Source organism: Oncorhynchus mykiss, chromosome 6 (genome assembly GCF_057628025.1).
Source record: "Oncorhynchus mykiss isolate SJ-2025 chromosome 6, ASM5762802v1, whole genome shotgun sequence".
In the NCBI taxonomy this organism is placed as follows: domain Eukaryota; kingdom Metazoa; phylum Chordata; class Actinopteri; order Salmoniformes; family Salmonidae; genus Oncorhynchus; species Oncorhynchus mykiss.
Genome location: NC_143027.1, coordinates 53,426,441 through 53,442,346, shown reverse-complemented (window position 1 = coordinate 53,442,346; position 15,906 = coordinate 53,426,441). Strand labels below are relative to the sequence as shown.

The 15,906-nt window shown below is 42.0% G+C and overlaps 1 protein-coding gene across 1 annotated transcript in view; it reads right to left on the bottom strand.

Moving 5' to 3' along the window:
- The window catches only part of LOC110526153 (protein kinase C-binding protein NELL1), a 408,096-nt gene that overhangs the window by 286,373 nt on the left and 105,817 nt on the right, over nt 1-15,906 (bottom strand). Inside the window, exon 5 of the mRNA XM_021606800.3 lies at nt 3,963-4,059. Within this exon, the coding sequence (XP_021462475.3) occupies nt 3,963-4,059 (97 nt within the window). The remainder of the gene's footprint in view (nt 1-3,962; nt 4,060-15,906) is intronic.

The window sequence follows — 15,906 nt, the reverse complement described above, 5'->3', positions numbered from 1 at the left end:
GGGCGGGGGAGAAAAGCACAAGAACAGTAGAAACAGATCAGGGTGTGACATCTATCTTATGTAACCATAACAAACGTAACATATCATACTAATATGAGTGTCTCAGATTTATGTTTACTATGTCTAGTCTATGAGACCAGTCTGGATGGTCAGACTAGCCCAAATCATCATGCCATTGAAAACAAGGGGAAAATACCCAGCATATTGGAACAATTAAAGTCTATTCATAGTGACAGAGAAGAGGACAGTCTATTTTCATATTGAGTCTAGAAGGCATTTTGTCAAACCCATAAAGACCCATTTTAATTCTGTATCTTTTTGTGTCTCACTGTATTTGTGATATTCATTTACAATGCATTCATTAAGCCTGAATGAGAGCAACACCTGTGCCACTTTAGAGAAATAATCCTGTGAGAGGAGAGATGAACAACAGAGTAGATCACAAAGGCACGCACGCACATGCACACGCACACAAACACACACACACACACGCACACACACACTCACACACACACACACACACTCTCTACCGGCCATGCTCAACTCTGGCTTTGTTTCAGGCACATACACACAAATACACATGCCACAGTGCATAATCAGCCGACATCAGTGAAGAGTATGTCATGGAAGTGAAAGTGTTTGGCCAGTGATGTGGCTGCTTGTCTCTTGGGAGTTTATGAGAGTCCTGACCATACATTGCCTCTATTGATCAGCAAGTAATACTGCCTGTAGCGAGGGAGGGAGGGGAAAGGGGAGGATGTATGTGTGTGTGTGTGTCTGTGTGCATGCGTGCGTGCGTGTTTCTGTGTGCGTGTGTGTTTCTGCAAATATGAGTGCCCAAATTGAGGAAATTCCAGTCTTGACCACTGGGGGTATAAGGCAATGAGGCCATCTCTCTTCCTTGTTTCGGCAAATCTGTCTGTAATGCTGGTCTGACCAATCATACTCCATGCTCCAAGACTGTTTCGATCACGCGGACAATAATTTGTTTCGGGGCGCGTCTGGTAACAACATGAATGAATACACCAACTCAGTCACTGGTTAAATAAAATAAATGCATAGATGTTCTGATACCGATGGTGTCTTCCAAAACTTACCCGAATCAACAACCATGGATTAATGGCAGCCTTGTCGGGAAAGTGAAGGAGAGAGTTGCAGCTTATAAACAAGGCAAGGTGACCGGGGACAATTATATGATTAAACAGTACAAATACAACCGACGCAGATCGATCAAGATGGTGACACACAAGTATAGGGACAAAGTGGGCGAGCAATTCAGCGGATCGGAAATGAGGTGTACGTGGCAGGGGCTTCTAACAATCATGGATTACATGAAGAACACCAACCTGACGAGTTAAACACGCTTCGAGCATAACCTGCTTAGCCCCTGAGGACAACGAGGGCAACCTGCTTACGGTATCCACGGAGGATGTATGCAAGTCATTCAAGCATGTTAACCATCGCAAGGCTGCCGGCCCAGACGTCATCCCTAGCCGCACCCTCAGAGCATGTGCAGACCAGCTCACTGTTGTACTACACACTGCCCTCACTCACCTGAACAAAAGGAATGCACATGTGTGGATGCTGTTCATTGACTACAGTTCGGTCTTCAATACTACAGTGCCCTCTAAGCTCACCACAAAGCTCATGGCCCTGGGACTGATTCCTTGACATCCTGACGGACCAGAGAGAAAGGAGAGAATGGCAGAGGAAAAAAACTACATTAGGGGGCAGAAGAACAACTGAAGAAGCGTCACAGCTCCCCAGGCTACCTGAGGCTACAGACCCCTCTTACACAACAATAACATCAATAATAACAGCCTCACTTCCTCTCCCAGATACAGATTTGGAATGTTTTTATAAGTATTTAATGCAGGGACAGAATGGGACCAGACATCGGTCTGGGCACTTCTTAACACAACGTCCATTTCTTTATTTCTAAAGGCCCCCATTATTAGTCAAATAATGATAATTCTGTGCTCAAACCACAATTTAGACAGTCCCAATGGGCTAAAGATCAACCCATCTGGCATTTGCCCGAACTGCCCTATGGCCATGGTTTAGATACAGTAGCTTATCTTATAGAGAACTACTGCATGCTACTCCAAGGGAACATTATTGTAACACTCTCTACACTGTAAATGCTGACAAGTGTCCTAACCTAAATATATTTTGTACACTGTACAAAATATAGACATCGTTGTTGGTACTTTTTTTTACCCCCTTTTCGTCATATCCAATTGGTAGTTAAAGTCTTGTCCTGTCGCTGCAACTCCCGTACGGACTCGGGAGAGGTGAAGGTCGAGAGCCATGCATCCTCTGAAACACAACCTCGCCAAGCTGCACTGCTTCATGACACAATGCACACTTAGCCCGGAAACCAGCAGCACCAATTTGTGGGAGGAAACACTGTACACCTAGCAACCGTGTCAGCATGCATGCGCCCAGCCCACCACAGGAGTCGGTCGCTACAGCGCGATGGGACAAGGACATCCCGTCCGGCCAAACCCTGCCCTAAACTGGACAACGCTAGGCCAATTGTGCGTCACCTCATGAGTCTCCTGGTCGCGGCCGGCTGCATCACAGTCAGGTATCGAACCAGCATCTGTAGTAACGCAGCTTGCACTGCCATGCAGTGCCTTAGACCGCTGTTCCACTCGGGAGGCCTGTTATTTTCTTTTTTAATGTAAAGCCAACTTATTTCATTTTAGAAACAGCTGTGTGTAATGGATTATGAATGCATAATATGGCCTTAATGCTTTAAATAAAAAAGCTATAGCATGAGCTGTGAATAAGTGGTTGTAATAAATATATAGGTATGAATTTCCAGCACATTTCCTGCACCAAATCAATCTCTGAACACAGCAAAACAAATCCCCTCCTCCCTCATCCACAGTCACACCTTGAATGTTTCTAGGTTTCTAGGCCATCTGTCTCTGCTCTTTTTTTCCTATCAACTCTTAAACTTAAACGCTGCTGCACCTTAGACTGGAGCTAGACAGCTACTGCTTCAAACTTGGTTTCAGGCAGACTGCGAGAGAGAATTCTTTAAATACTGAGTTTTTCATCCTCAGAGAAAGAGAAGGGTGGTTCTTTATGCTTTGATTGGGCCCAGTAATCATCATATGGGTAGAGAGAGCATACTACAAGGAATTGGGTACTACAGATGCTGTGGAGAATAGAAGATGACACTGGCTGTGTCCAAAATGGACGCAGGCACTGACAGACTGTGGGTGGCCTGGGAGGCATGGGATCTATTCAGGCTCTACGCTGTATTGTTAATCGATACATGAGATGAAATAAAAATAGAAATGAGGCCACCGACTGCTCAGCGGGCGTGTGTAAGATGGCGGAATATTGGTCAGTTGATCTCTCTCCACCTCTCTACCCCTACCTATTTTTCTCTCTCTGTCACCACACCCCTTTCCTCTTTCTCCCTACCCCTCTCTCAATAATAAGGCTATGTTGACGTTGCATTATATAGAGTATTACCATAGCATAGTGTTGTTATTGATGGTGATAAATAGAGCCCCACAGTTGAGGTATTATAATACCCATAAAACCTAGCGGTCAAAGAGGGATATGGTTCCAATCATTTTTCCACCATACATTTTTTCCCCATATGGGATTTTAGAAACACTTAAAATAAGGGCTATGTTTCGTGTAGGCTTACCCTGGCGTGAAGTTTTAATAACCATGTAAATTTCTCACGGACAAAGTGATTTCTATCAATATATTCGGCTCTATTTACTCTCAGATTCTAAAATGCTAAATGTAAATGTGCTACTTATTCTTAATTCAGGGTAAGGTTAGAGAAATCTTATTTTCGGAGAGAAAGCATGTTACTGCCGTCCATAGAATGACAAGATAGTGAAGACTGTTACCTTTGAGAAGCCATGCATGGTTGAGGTTAGATGGTTACAGTGATCGTGTATATAGTGGTAAAAGTATGTTTGTTTTACCTTGAAGAGGCCGTGCTTGTGGCTATGCTGACCCAGCCACACTCCACTGCCCAGGGTCAGATCCATCTGAGGTGGGTCTATCACTCGCTCATAAATCCTGCCAACAACAAACAATCAACAGAGAGGCAGTCAGATTCTGAAATCTCTCTCTCTCTCACTCACTCACACACACACTACATTGAAAATCTGGGCGGTCGACATTGTTCCGGAAAAGCAACATAATCACAGCTCCTGCACTGTTAAATGTTTCTTGAGGCTCCAGGCTAGCTAGGCTAGCTAAGCCAGCCGGGCCTCCGTGTCTCTCCTCTGTTTCGTCAACAACACACTCAGTGGTGAGAATGGTTTACGCCCCTTTTACTACCTCGTAACATCTATAGAGTAAGACGATGGGCCCATCCTCATTAGTGGGCTTTACACATCTCATGCACCAGGCTCCAGGCCACACTAATCCACTGAGGATGAGGTCATTAAGGCATAAGCTCTGATCAACCCGTCGATTGAACGGTGTTCCATGTTCTGACGGAACAGGGATTTGAGCCGTGAACATTGGAGACAGGAGCTGTCCAAAAATTAAATATTTGAAACACAATTTCAAAATAATATGGTGATGCTTAAAGGCCAAGTTCAGTATTTTACAACTTGATGTTAGATCGTTCCTCCATAGACTGAGGGGACTCCAGGGTGAAGAACTACCTAACATTACATTTTTAAAATACGGGACCACTACAGGCTGGCATCCCCAGCACCATAGCACCAGCATCATAGGTGCACGATGGGACATACCAATCATCTGTGTGTGCAAGATATGACATGCTACAAGATTGTCATAAAGTGTGTGTGTCATCCATTTAATGTCATCAACAGCACAAAATACGCATATAGGCTCTGACTAAGCTCATCTGCAACCTCTTCTATCTCTCACACACACACGGCAATGCATCTTGGGCGTGCGTCTCGCTGGTTCCTGCTCGACTGCTTTTTTATGGCTATTTTTGCGTTAATTATGACTTTGTTTGTTCAGAAGGTTTGTGCAATAATTACACCGGTGATGAAGAAGAGGAAGGAAAGGGAAACTCCAAGATAGGCTGAAAAGGCAGGCTGGCTACATGGCCTCCTCTCCCTAGTATCCTGATGGCCAATGTCCAATCACTGGAAAATGCATTTTGTGAAATGAGAGCAAGACTTTAATCGCAGAGGTACAGTACCAATCAAAAGTTTGAACACAGTGACACATTCAAGGTTTTTTCTTAATTTTTACTATTTTCTACATTGTAGAATAATAGTGAAGACATCAAAATTATGAAATAACACATATGGAATCATCTAGTAATCAGCATTCTAAATTCTTCAAAGTAGCAACACATTGCCTTGATGACAGCTTTGCACACTCTTGGCATTCCCTTTACCAGCTTCATCTGGAATGCTTTTCCAACAGTGTTGAAGGAGTTCCCACATATGCTGAGCACTCTGCGGTTCAACTGGGTTGAGGTCGGTTGATTGTGGAGGCCAGGTCATCAGATGCAGCACCATCACTATCCTTCTTGGTAAAATAGCCCTTACACAGCCTGGAGGTATGTTGGGTCATTGGCCTGTTGAAAAACAAATGATAGTCCCACTAAGCTCAAACCAGAAGGGATGGCGTATCGCTGCAGAATTCTGTGGTAGCCATGCTGTTTAAGTGTGCCTTGAATTCTAAATAAATCACAGACAGTGTCACCAGGAAAGCATCCCCACACCATCACACCTCCTCCTCCAAGCTTCACGGTGAGAACCACACATGCGGAGATCATCTGTTAACTTACTCTATGTCTCACAAAAACACAGAGGTTAGATCCAAAAATCTCAAATTAGGACTCATCAGACCAAAGGACAGATTTCCACTGTCTATTGCTTGTCTATTGCGCGTGTTTCTTGGCACAAGCAAGTCTCTTCTTATTATTGGTGCTCTTTAGTAGTGGTTTCTTTGCAGCAATTCGAACATGAAGGCCTGATTCACGCAGTCTCCTCTGAACAGTTGATGTTGAGATGTCTCTGTTACTTTAACTCTGTTAAGCATTTATTTGGGCTGCAATCTGAGTTGCAGTTAACTCTAATGAACATATATTTTGCAGCAGAGGTAACTCTGGGACTTCCTTTCCTGTGGCGGTCCTCATGATTGCCAGTTTCATCATAGCGCTTGATGGTTTATTCGACTGGACTTGAAGAAACTTACATTTCTTGAAATGTTTCGTGTTGACTGACCTTCATGTCTTAAAGTAATGATGGACTGCTGTTTATCTTTGCTTATTTGAGCTGTTCTTGTCATAATATGGACTTGGTCTTTTACCAAATAGAGCAATCTTCTGTATACCACCTCCACCTTGTCACAACACAACTGATTGGCTCAAACGCATTAAGAAGTGTCACCCCCTGATCTGTTTCACCTGTCTTTGTGATTGTCTCCACCCTCCAGGTGTCACCCATTTCCCCCTGTGTATTTATAACGGTGTTCTCTGTTGCCAGTTTATCTTGTTTGTCAAGTCAACCAGCATTTCTGTGTCTCAGCTCCTGCTTTTCCCAATATCTCTTTTTCCTCACCCTCCTGGTTTTGACCCTTGCCTGTCCTGACCCTGAGCCCGCCTACCTAACAACTCTGCCTGACCCTGAACACTGTCTGCCGTCCTGTACCACCAACACAGAGAATAGTGAGGCGCTGGACAGATGAGGCAGGCGTGGCTGGACGAGGGCATGGATATACAACTGGCACATTTTTCTATGCATAGTCAAGATCAGACGTTAGTCTCGGGTAAGGTGAGAGAGGGAGGGGTGTGTCTCTTTGTTAACAGTTGAGGCGCGATCTCAAATGTTAAGGAAGTCTCAAGATCTTGCTCACCATAGAATACCAGCTTGATAAGCTGCACCCATACTATTTACCATATTTTTCGTAGCTGTCTACTTACCACCACAAACCAATTCTGGCACTAAGACCACACTCAATGAGCTGTACAGGGCCATAAGCAAACAAGAAAATGCTAATTCAGAGGCAGGATTTCTTGTAGCAAGTGAATTTTATGCAGGAAAACTGAAATCCGTTTTAAACTAATTTTTACCAGCATGTCACCTGTGCAACTAGAGGCAACAAAACTCTAGATCACCTTCACTTCGTAAGCAGATACGTATAAAAGGCCCTCTCCCTTTGGCAAATCCAAACATAAGTCTATCGTCCTGATTCCTGCTTAATAGCAAAAACTCAAACAGTAAGCACCAGTCACCAGTTAAAAAGGAAGAGCAGTGCTTTATTATAGACAGACTTCTCCCGATCTTAACTACTGTTGTATCAACATGCTTTGACCATGACAGTTTACAATCCAGGGTTACTCCAAGCAGTTTACATGCTGACCACACCGCTCGTGTCACGTTTGTGAGCATTGCAAAATAAATGTACACATACCTTTTATTCAATCATTGCATCCACACTGCTCGCATGCGTCAACAAGTGTCTGCATAGCCAGGCGCTAAAATAGAACTTGTTTCTATTTGTGACGCTTGATCAAATCAAATCGTATTAGTCACATGAGCCTCTCACATGCGCCGAATACAACAGGTATTCGATGACCTTACAGTGAAATGCTTACTTACGAGCCCCTAACCAACAATGCAGTTTAAAAAAAATATTGATAAGAATAAGAGATAAATGTAACAAGCAATTAAGAATTGTTGACTAGCATAAAGCTGGAAAGGGTTACAAAAGTATCTCTAAAAGCCTTGATGTTCATCAGTCCAAGGTAAGACAAATTGTCTATAAATGGATAAAGTTTAGCATGCTGCTACTCTCCCTAGGAGTGGTCGCCCTGCAAAGATGACTGCACTGTGTGTAGAAAAAAAAGGCACAGCACACCAACATCAAAACCTCATCCCTGTAACTAGATCACCTGGCTGCACAACAGTGAGTGACTCACAAGGCCCTAGTCTCTCGTCATTGTGTGCTTGTAAACAAACACCACGTGACTCGGGACTACCAGTACGCTTCATAAGGAACAATTATGAACAGGTGAAATGATGCTCAAGTTGACTGCAGGTATTTAGTTAAAAAGTTGCCACAAATACATATTCACATTTCTTTAAAAAACTTAAAAGTAATATTTAGGTATTTTGTATTTTATAAGGATCGCCATTAGCTGTTGCGAAAGCGGCAGCTACTCAGCAGCTAACATGAAACATGACATAATACAGAACATTAATAGACAAGAACAGCTCGACAGAACTACATAAATTAATAACAGAGCACATAGCCTACATATTAATACTTTCATGTTTTGACCCTGTTGAAGGTATTGAAAAACCATCCCCTGACTATTTCCAAATACCCTGGTAAACAGTATATATGGTAGACCGCCAAAGCCTACCCGTAAGTAAGCATTCCACTGTTGATTTGGCCCACATCAAGGCCAGCATGCCAGGCACACTCGACCCACTCCAATTTGCCTACCGATCCAACAGATCCACAGAACATGCCATTTCCATCGCTATTCACGGAGACAAGGAACATCTACATTGCCTTCAGAAAGTATTCATACCCCTCGAACCACACCCACAATATTCTACTGCGAAACACTGCAGCAGAACAAACTCTGCTACTCTTTTGTCTGCATGAGGCATACACATTGAGTTTCCCAGGGAAGCCATGAAGCGCTGGAGAAGCTGTGAAGCCAGCTGTAGCCTATTGTGTGATTGTGTTTGAGACTGTTATTAAATAATGTGAAGCAATGTTGTGTATGTTAACTGTTGTGTTATTGTCTTCATAAGTTTGTTATTAAATGTGTATGTTTACGGAGTTTCATTAAATCATGTTTAGATAGAAATATGTTATAAACATTTGATCATATGGGCAGAATATTGTACAGTGCCTTGCGAAAGTATTCGGCCCCCTTGAACTTTGCGACCTTTTGCCACATTTCAGGCTTCAAACATAAAGATAGAAAACTTTATTTTTTTGTGAAGAATCAACAACAAGTGGGACACAATCATGAAGTGGAACGACATTTATTGGATATTTCAAACTTTTTTAACAAATCAAAAACTGAAAAATTGGGCGTGCAAAATTATTCAGCCCCCTTAAGTTAATACTTTGTAGCGCCACCTTTTGCTGCGATTACAGCTGTAAGTCGCTTGGGGTATGTCTCTATCAGTTTTGCACATCGAGAGACTGAAATTTTTTCCCATTCCTCCTTGCAAAACAGCTCGAGCTCAGTGAGGTTGGATGGAGAGCATTTGTGAACAGCAGTTTTCAGTTCTTTCCACAGATTCTCGATTGGATTCAGGTCTGGACTTTGACTTGGCCATTCTAACACCTGGATATGTTTATTTTTGAACCATTCCATTGTAGATTTTGCTTTATGTTTTGGATCATTGTCTTGTTGGAAGACAAATCTCCGTCCCAGTCTCAGGTCTTTTGCAGACTCCATCAGGTTCTCTTCCAGAATGGTCCTGTATTTGGCTCCATCCATCTTCCCATCAATTTTAACCATCTTCGCTGTCCCTGCTGAAGAAAAGCAGGCCCAAACCATGATGCTCCCACCACCATGTTTGACAGTGGGGATGGTGTGTGTTCAGGGTGATGAGCTGTGTTGCTTTTACGCCAAACATAACGTTTTGCATTGTTGCCAAAAAGTTCAATTTTGGTTTCATCTGACCAGAGCACCTTCTTCCACATGTTTGGTGTGTCTCCCAGGTGGCTTGTGGCAAACTTTAAAAGACACTTTTTATGGATATCTTTAATAAATGGCTTTCCTCTTGCCACTCTTCCATAAAGGCCAGATTTGTGCAATATACGACTGATTGTTGTCCGATGGACAGTCTCTCCCACCTCAGCTGTAGATCTCTGCAGTTCATCCAGAGTGATCATGGGCCTCTTGGCTGCATCTTTGATCAGTCTTCTCCTTGTATGAGCTGAAAGTTTAGAGGGACAACCAGGTCTTGGTAGATTTGTAGTGGTCTGATACTCCTTCCATTTCAATATTATCGCTTGCACAGTGCTCCTTGGGATGTTTAAAGCTTGGGAAATCTTTTTGTATCCAAATCCAGCTTTAAACTTCTTCACAACAGTATCTCGGACCTGCCTGGTGTGTTCCTTGTTCTTCATGATGCTCTCTGCGCTTTTAACGGACCTCTGAGACTATCACAGTGCAGGTGCATTTATACGGAGACTTGATTACACACAGGTGGATTGTATTTATCATCATTAGTCATTTAGGTCAACATTGGATCATTCAGAGATCCTCACTGAACTTCTGGAGAGAGTTTGCTGCACTGAAAGTAAAGGGGCTGAATAATTTTGCACGCCCAATTTTTCAGTTTTTGATTTGTTAAAAAAGTTTGAAATATCCAATAAATGTCGTTCCACTTCATGATTGTGTCCCACTTGTTGTTGATTCTTCACAAAAAAATACAGTTTTATATCTTTATGTTTGAAGCCTGAAATGTGGCAAAAGGTCGCAAAGTTCAAGGGGGCCGAATACTTTCGCAAGGCACTGTATATTCAGTTATGGCCTGAAATAAATGTTGTTCAAATGGTCAGAATTGTGTAGCCTAGGCCGATTTTTAAATTTGTTCATCAGGGATGAAGGCTGAAAACAGCCTATATTTTTTTCGTTGTATCTAGTTTTACACCATCCATTAACATCAACCACTGTAAAACATGTATTTTTTAACAAAAAAGCTTAGCAAAATACAAGAAAATATGGAGCAAAAATATGGAGCAAGGATATTTTTCCCACGCACAGAGAAGATACATTCAGCTTCCATTGCTTGCTCTACTCCTCTGAGAATAATGAATGTTGAGGGTAGCAGATATTTTTTATCCGAATATTAGGATTATTAGCGTATGAACGACTTGTATTTCGATTGATGGACTATCGAAGCAACCCATTCAACCCATTTATTCAGATCCGGCATTTCAAAGAGGATAGTTTCAAAGGTAATTAATTTGGCCTAGATACATAATAAAATACAAAATTGACATTGAATTTGAACCCCGTTTTGACTATCATCAGCTGATTCAAAAAATAAGTCAGTAAAGTGAACAGCTGTTGTGATAGCACACAAAGTATTTCTAGAATGTTTTGATGTCTCATATGTTACAAAAAGGATAGTCTAAAGAGTAAAAATGTAATAAGCCTATAGAACAGGTTCAAAAGAAAATAAGCTTTATTTCCTTGTAATTCATTTTATTCAATGGCTCAACTGAGTGTCCTCGCCAGTTGGGCAGCACTTTTCAACGTTCCAATGTTAGTCTTGTGAATGTCTCATGCATATTTTTTTATTGAAAATGGGAGCGATGAGAAGTAAACATTATTTGAATGTGAGTTTCCAGACAGGGCAAGGAAGCATTTTACTAGCATGTTATTATCTTGTGAATCTCTCGTGCATATTTTTTTTAATTGAAAATGGGAACAAATGGGAAAGAAGGACAAATACTGATTTAAAAACAGGGTCCTTATTTATATTATAAAGACATGAGGTGAGCATCAAAATCATTTTAAAAGATGCCCTTGCATTAAAGTTGTACCTTGGATAGATATTTATTATAATAGGCGATGCATTCAACTCAAAATATGGTATTCTGTTCTTTTGAAATACTCAACATTTTCAGTATCGTAATGAGAGAAAATGAAATGACATAGGCCAAATGGATTTTGTGATGTCCTTTGTTAAATATACTTTTTAGACTTAAAATGTAGGGGATAAGGCAGACATTTTATATAAACATTGGATTTCTCTGGTCCAAATTGCATTATAATTTTCATTTTCAGCTGGTAGGCCTACCCATGAGTCTCTCATCACTCGGAAAGTGTCGTCACTGATGTCAATACCAAAGCAGATAATAATTGTGACTTGATTGAATTGGAATGATGTGAATAATTGTAACGTTTTTCTTCCGTCGAAGGAGAGGAGGACCAAAATGCAGCGTAGTTTATGTTCAACATGTTCAACACATGTTCAACACAAAAGACGATAACGTGAACACTACACAAATACAAAATAACAAACGTGGCAAAACCCGAAACAGTCCTATCTGGTGCAGAGAACACAAAGACAGGAAACAACCACCCACAAAGTACCCACAGAATATGGCTGCCTAAATTTGGTTCCCAATCAGAGACAACGATAGACAGCTGCCTCTAATTGAGAACCAATCTAGGCAACCATAGACATACAAACTACCTAGAAAGGTAAAGCCCCATAAACATACAAAACCCCCTAGACCAGGGAAAAACACTTAAATCCCCCATGTCACACCCTGACCTGACCAAAATAATAAAGAAAACAAAGATAACTAAGGCCAGGGCGTGACAATAATAATAATGACAGTGAGAGCCCAGTATAGCCTAATCCTTTAATCATAAACTATTGTTATTTTGTGTCTTTAAAATCACAGTGGTTTAATTTCTATATGTGAGAATCTTTTTTTAAATAAATGTCAGCCCTTTACCAGATACATTTTGTCCGCATAAAGTATTTTTTTCCCCTAACTGATCAAACTTTGGTATGCTATAACCTAGAGATAATATTATTCCCATATGAACACATTTATTTTAGGCCATATAAAGAAAAGCTATGCATGACTTAATGAAGGTGATGAAACAGAAACAACATTGTTTCACATTCTTTAATAAAAAGACTCATAGACAGAAATAGGCTATACAGCTGGCCTCACAGTTTTGCCGCCAAGTAGACCTACATGGAAACTCAACGTATGTCGACAACATTGAGTGTGCGAGGGGGTCTGTGCGTGGTGTAGTACCTTCCACAAAAAAGTTTTGTTAAACAAAGAAGCATACCCCTTGACTTATTCCACATTTTGTGTTACAGCCTGATTTTTTTTACCTCAAACATCTACACACAATACCCCATAATGACAAAGTGATTTTAAAAATGTTTGCAAATGTATTGAAAATGAAATACAGAAATATCTAATTTACATAACCATTCACACCCGAGTCAATACTTTGTAGAAGCACCTTTGGCGACGATTACAGCTTTGACTCATCTTGGGTATATCTGTATCAGTTTTTCACATCTGGATTCCTTCCTTGCAGATTTTCTCAAGCTCTGTTAAGTTAGATGGGGAGCGGTTGTGAAAGGCAATCTTCAAGTCTTTCCACAGATTTTCAATGGGATTCAAGTCTGGACTTTGTCTGGGCCACTCATGGACTTTCACATTCTTGTTCTGAAGCCATTCCAGCAATACTTTGGCTGTCTATTTGGGGTCATTGTCCTGTGGAAACGTTAATCTTCGCCCCCAGTCTAAGGTAGTTTGCACTCTGAAGTAGTTTCTTATCAAGGACTTGCCTGTATTTGGCTCCATTTAATGTTCCCTATATCCTTACCAGTATCACAGTTCCTGCCACTGAAAAGCATCCCCATAGCATGATGCTGCCATCACCATGCTTCACGGCAAGGATGATGTTAGACGGGTGAAGAGATGGGCCTGATTTTCTCCAGACATCTCTCATCAGACCACAGACACGTTGACCTTAGTCTTTCACTTGCCTATTTGCAAACTTTTATACGCTTCCCCAGATATATGTCTCATCCCAAATCTATCTCGGACATCTATGGTCAGTTCCTTTGACTTCATTGTATAGTTTCTCCTCTGACATGCGCTGTAATCTGTGGGACCTTATGTAGACATGTGTGTTTCTTTCTAAATCATGTCGAAACAATTGAATTTGCCAATCAAGTTGTTGTGATCGCTCAAGTATGATCAAATCAAATGTTATTTGTCACGTGCCGAATACAACAGGTGACATTACCATGAAATGCTTACTTACAAGCCCTTAACTAAAAATGCAGTTCAAGAAATAGAGATAAATAAATAAAATAAAAAGTAACACAATAAAAGAACAATAGAGGCTATATACAAGGGATACGGCTTGGGGGTAAAAGTTGTTAAGGAGCCTTTTGGACTTAGACTTGGCACACCGGTACCGCTTGCCGTGCTCTAGCAGAGTGAACAGTCTATGACTTGGGTGATTGGAGTCTTTGACAATGGTTTGTGCCTTCCTCTGACACTGCCTAGTATATAGGTACTGGATGACAGGAAGCTTGGCCCCAGTAATGTACTGGGCTGTATGCATTACCCTCTGTAGCAACTTACGGTTCAATGCCAAGCAGTTGCCATACCAGGCGGTGATGAAACCGGTCAGGATGTTCTTGATGGTGCAGCTGTAGAACTTTTTGAGGATCTGGGGACCCATGCCAAATCTTTTCAGTCTCCTGAGGGGGAAAAGGCATTGTCATGCACTCTTCACAACGTTATTGGTGTGTTTGGATGATGATGATAGTTTGTGGAATGGGGGCCCTCATTTTCCTGTAGTCCACAATCATATTGGAGTCGAGCTTGGCCACACAGTCATGGGTGAACAGGGAGTACAGGAGGGGACTAAGCACACACCCCCGTGTTGAGGATCAGCGTGGCAGATGTGTTGTTGCCTACCCTTACCACCTTGGGGTGGCCCGTCAAGAAGTCCAGGATCCAGTTGCAGAGGGAGGTGTTTAGTCCCAGTGTCCTGAGCTTTGTGGGCACTATGGTGTAGAACACTGAGCTGTAGTCTATGAACAGCATTCTCCCATAGGTGTTCATTTTGTCCAGGTGGGAAAGGGAAGTGTGGAGTGCGATTGAGATTGCGTCATCTGTGGATCTGTTGGAGCGGTATGCGAACTGGATTGGGTCCAGGGTTTCCGGGATGATGGTGTTGATGTGAGCCATGACCAGCCTTTCAAAGAACTTCATGGCTACCAATGTGAGTGCTACGGGGCGGTAGTCATTTAGGCAGGTTACCTTCGCTTCCTTGGGCACAGGGACTATGGTCGTCTGTAGGTATCAGGGAGAGGTTGAAAATGTCAGTGAAGACACTTGCCAGTTGTTCCGCGCATGCTATGAGTACACATCCTGGTAATCCGTCTGTTTAAAGGTATTGCACACAGTCGTCCGTAACAGCTGGTGCTCTCATGCATGCTTTAGTGTTTCATATCAAAGGAAATTGGATGCACCTGACCTCAATTTGGAGTGCCATAGCAAAGGGGTGTGAATACTTATGTAAATGAGATATTTCTGTATTCATTTTCAATACATTTGCTAAATTGTCTAGAAACATATTTTCACTTGGTCATTTTGGGGTATTGTGTGTAGATGGTGAAACTTTACATTTGGAATTCAGGCTGTAACACAACACAGTGGAATAAGTCAAGGGGTATGAATACTTTCTGAAGGCACTGTATGTGAGAATGATGTTCATTGACAACTGTTCAACATTGAACACTATTGTTCCCTCCAAGCTTGACACAAAGCTCAGAGCACGGGTTCTGGACACCACCCTCTGCAACTGGATCCTGGACTTCCTGATGGGCAGACCACATGCTGTGAGGATTGGCAACAACACCTCCTCCACACTGACTCTTTTTTATGTATATTTAACCTTTATTTAATAGGCAAGTCAGTTAAGAACAAATTCTTATTTACAATGATGGCCTACCAATGGATGTTAAGTGATGCCAGTTAAGTGAACTGGCATTGTGGTGCCAGGACAACAACCTCTCCCTCAATGTCAGAGTTGATTGTTGACATAAGAATGCAGAGGAGGGAACATGCCCGATCCACATTACTGGAACTGCAGTAGAGAGAGTCAGTCATTTTAAGTTCCTCGCCAACCACATCACTGAGTACTTGACATGGACCAACAACACCACCACTCTTGTCAAGAGGGTGCTATAACATCTCTACTTCCTAAGGTGGCTGATGAAATTTGGCATGCCACCCCGGGACCTTTGCAAATACTACTACTGCACCATCAAGAGCGTGCAACCGGATGCATCATGGCCTAGTATGGGAATTGCTCTGTTCACTCCTTTACAGTTGTGCAGATGGTATCGGAGCATGAGGTCTGATACCAACAGGCTCAGA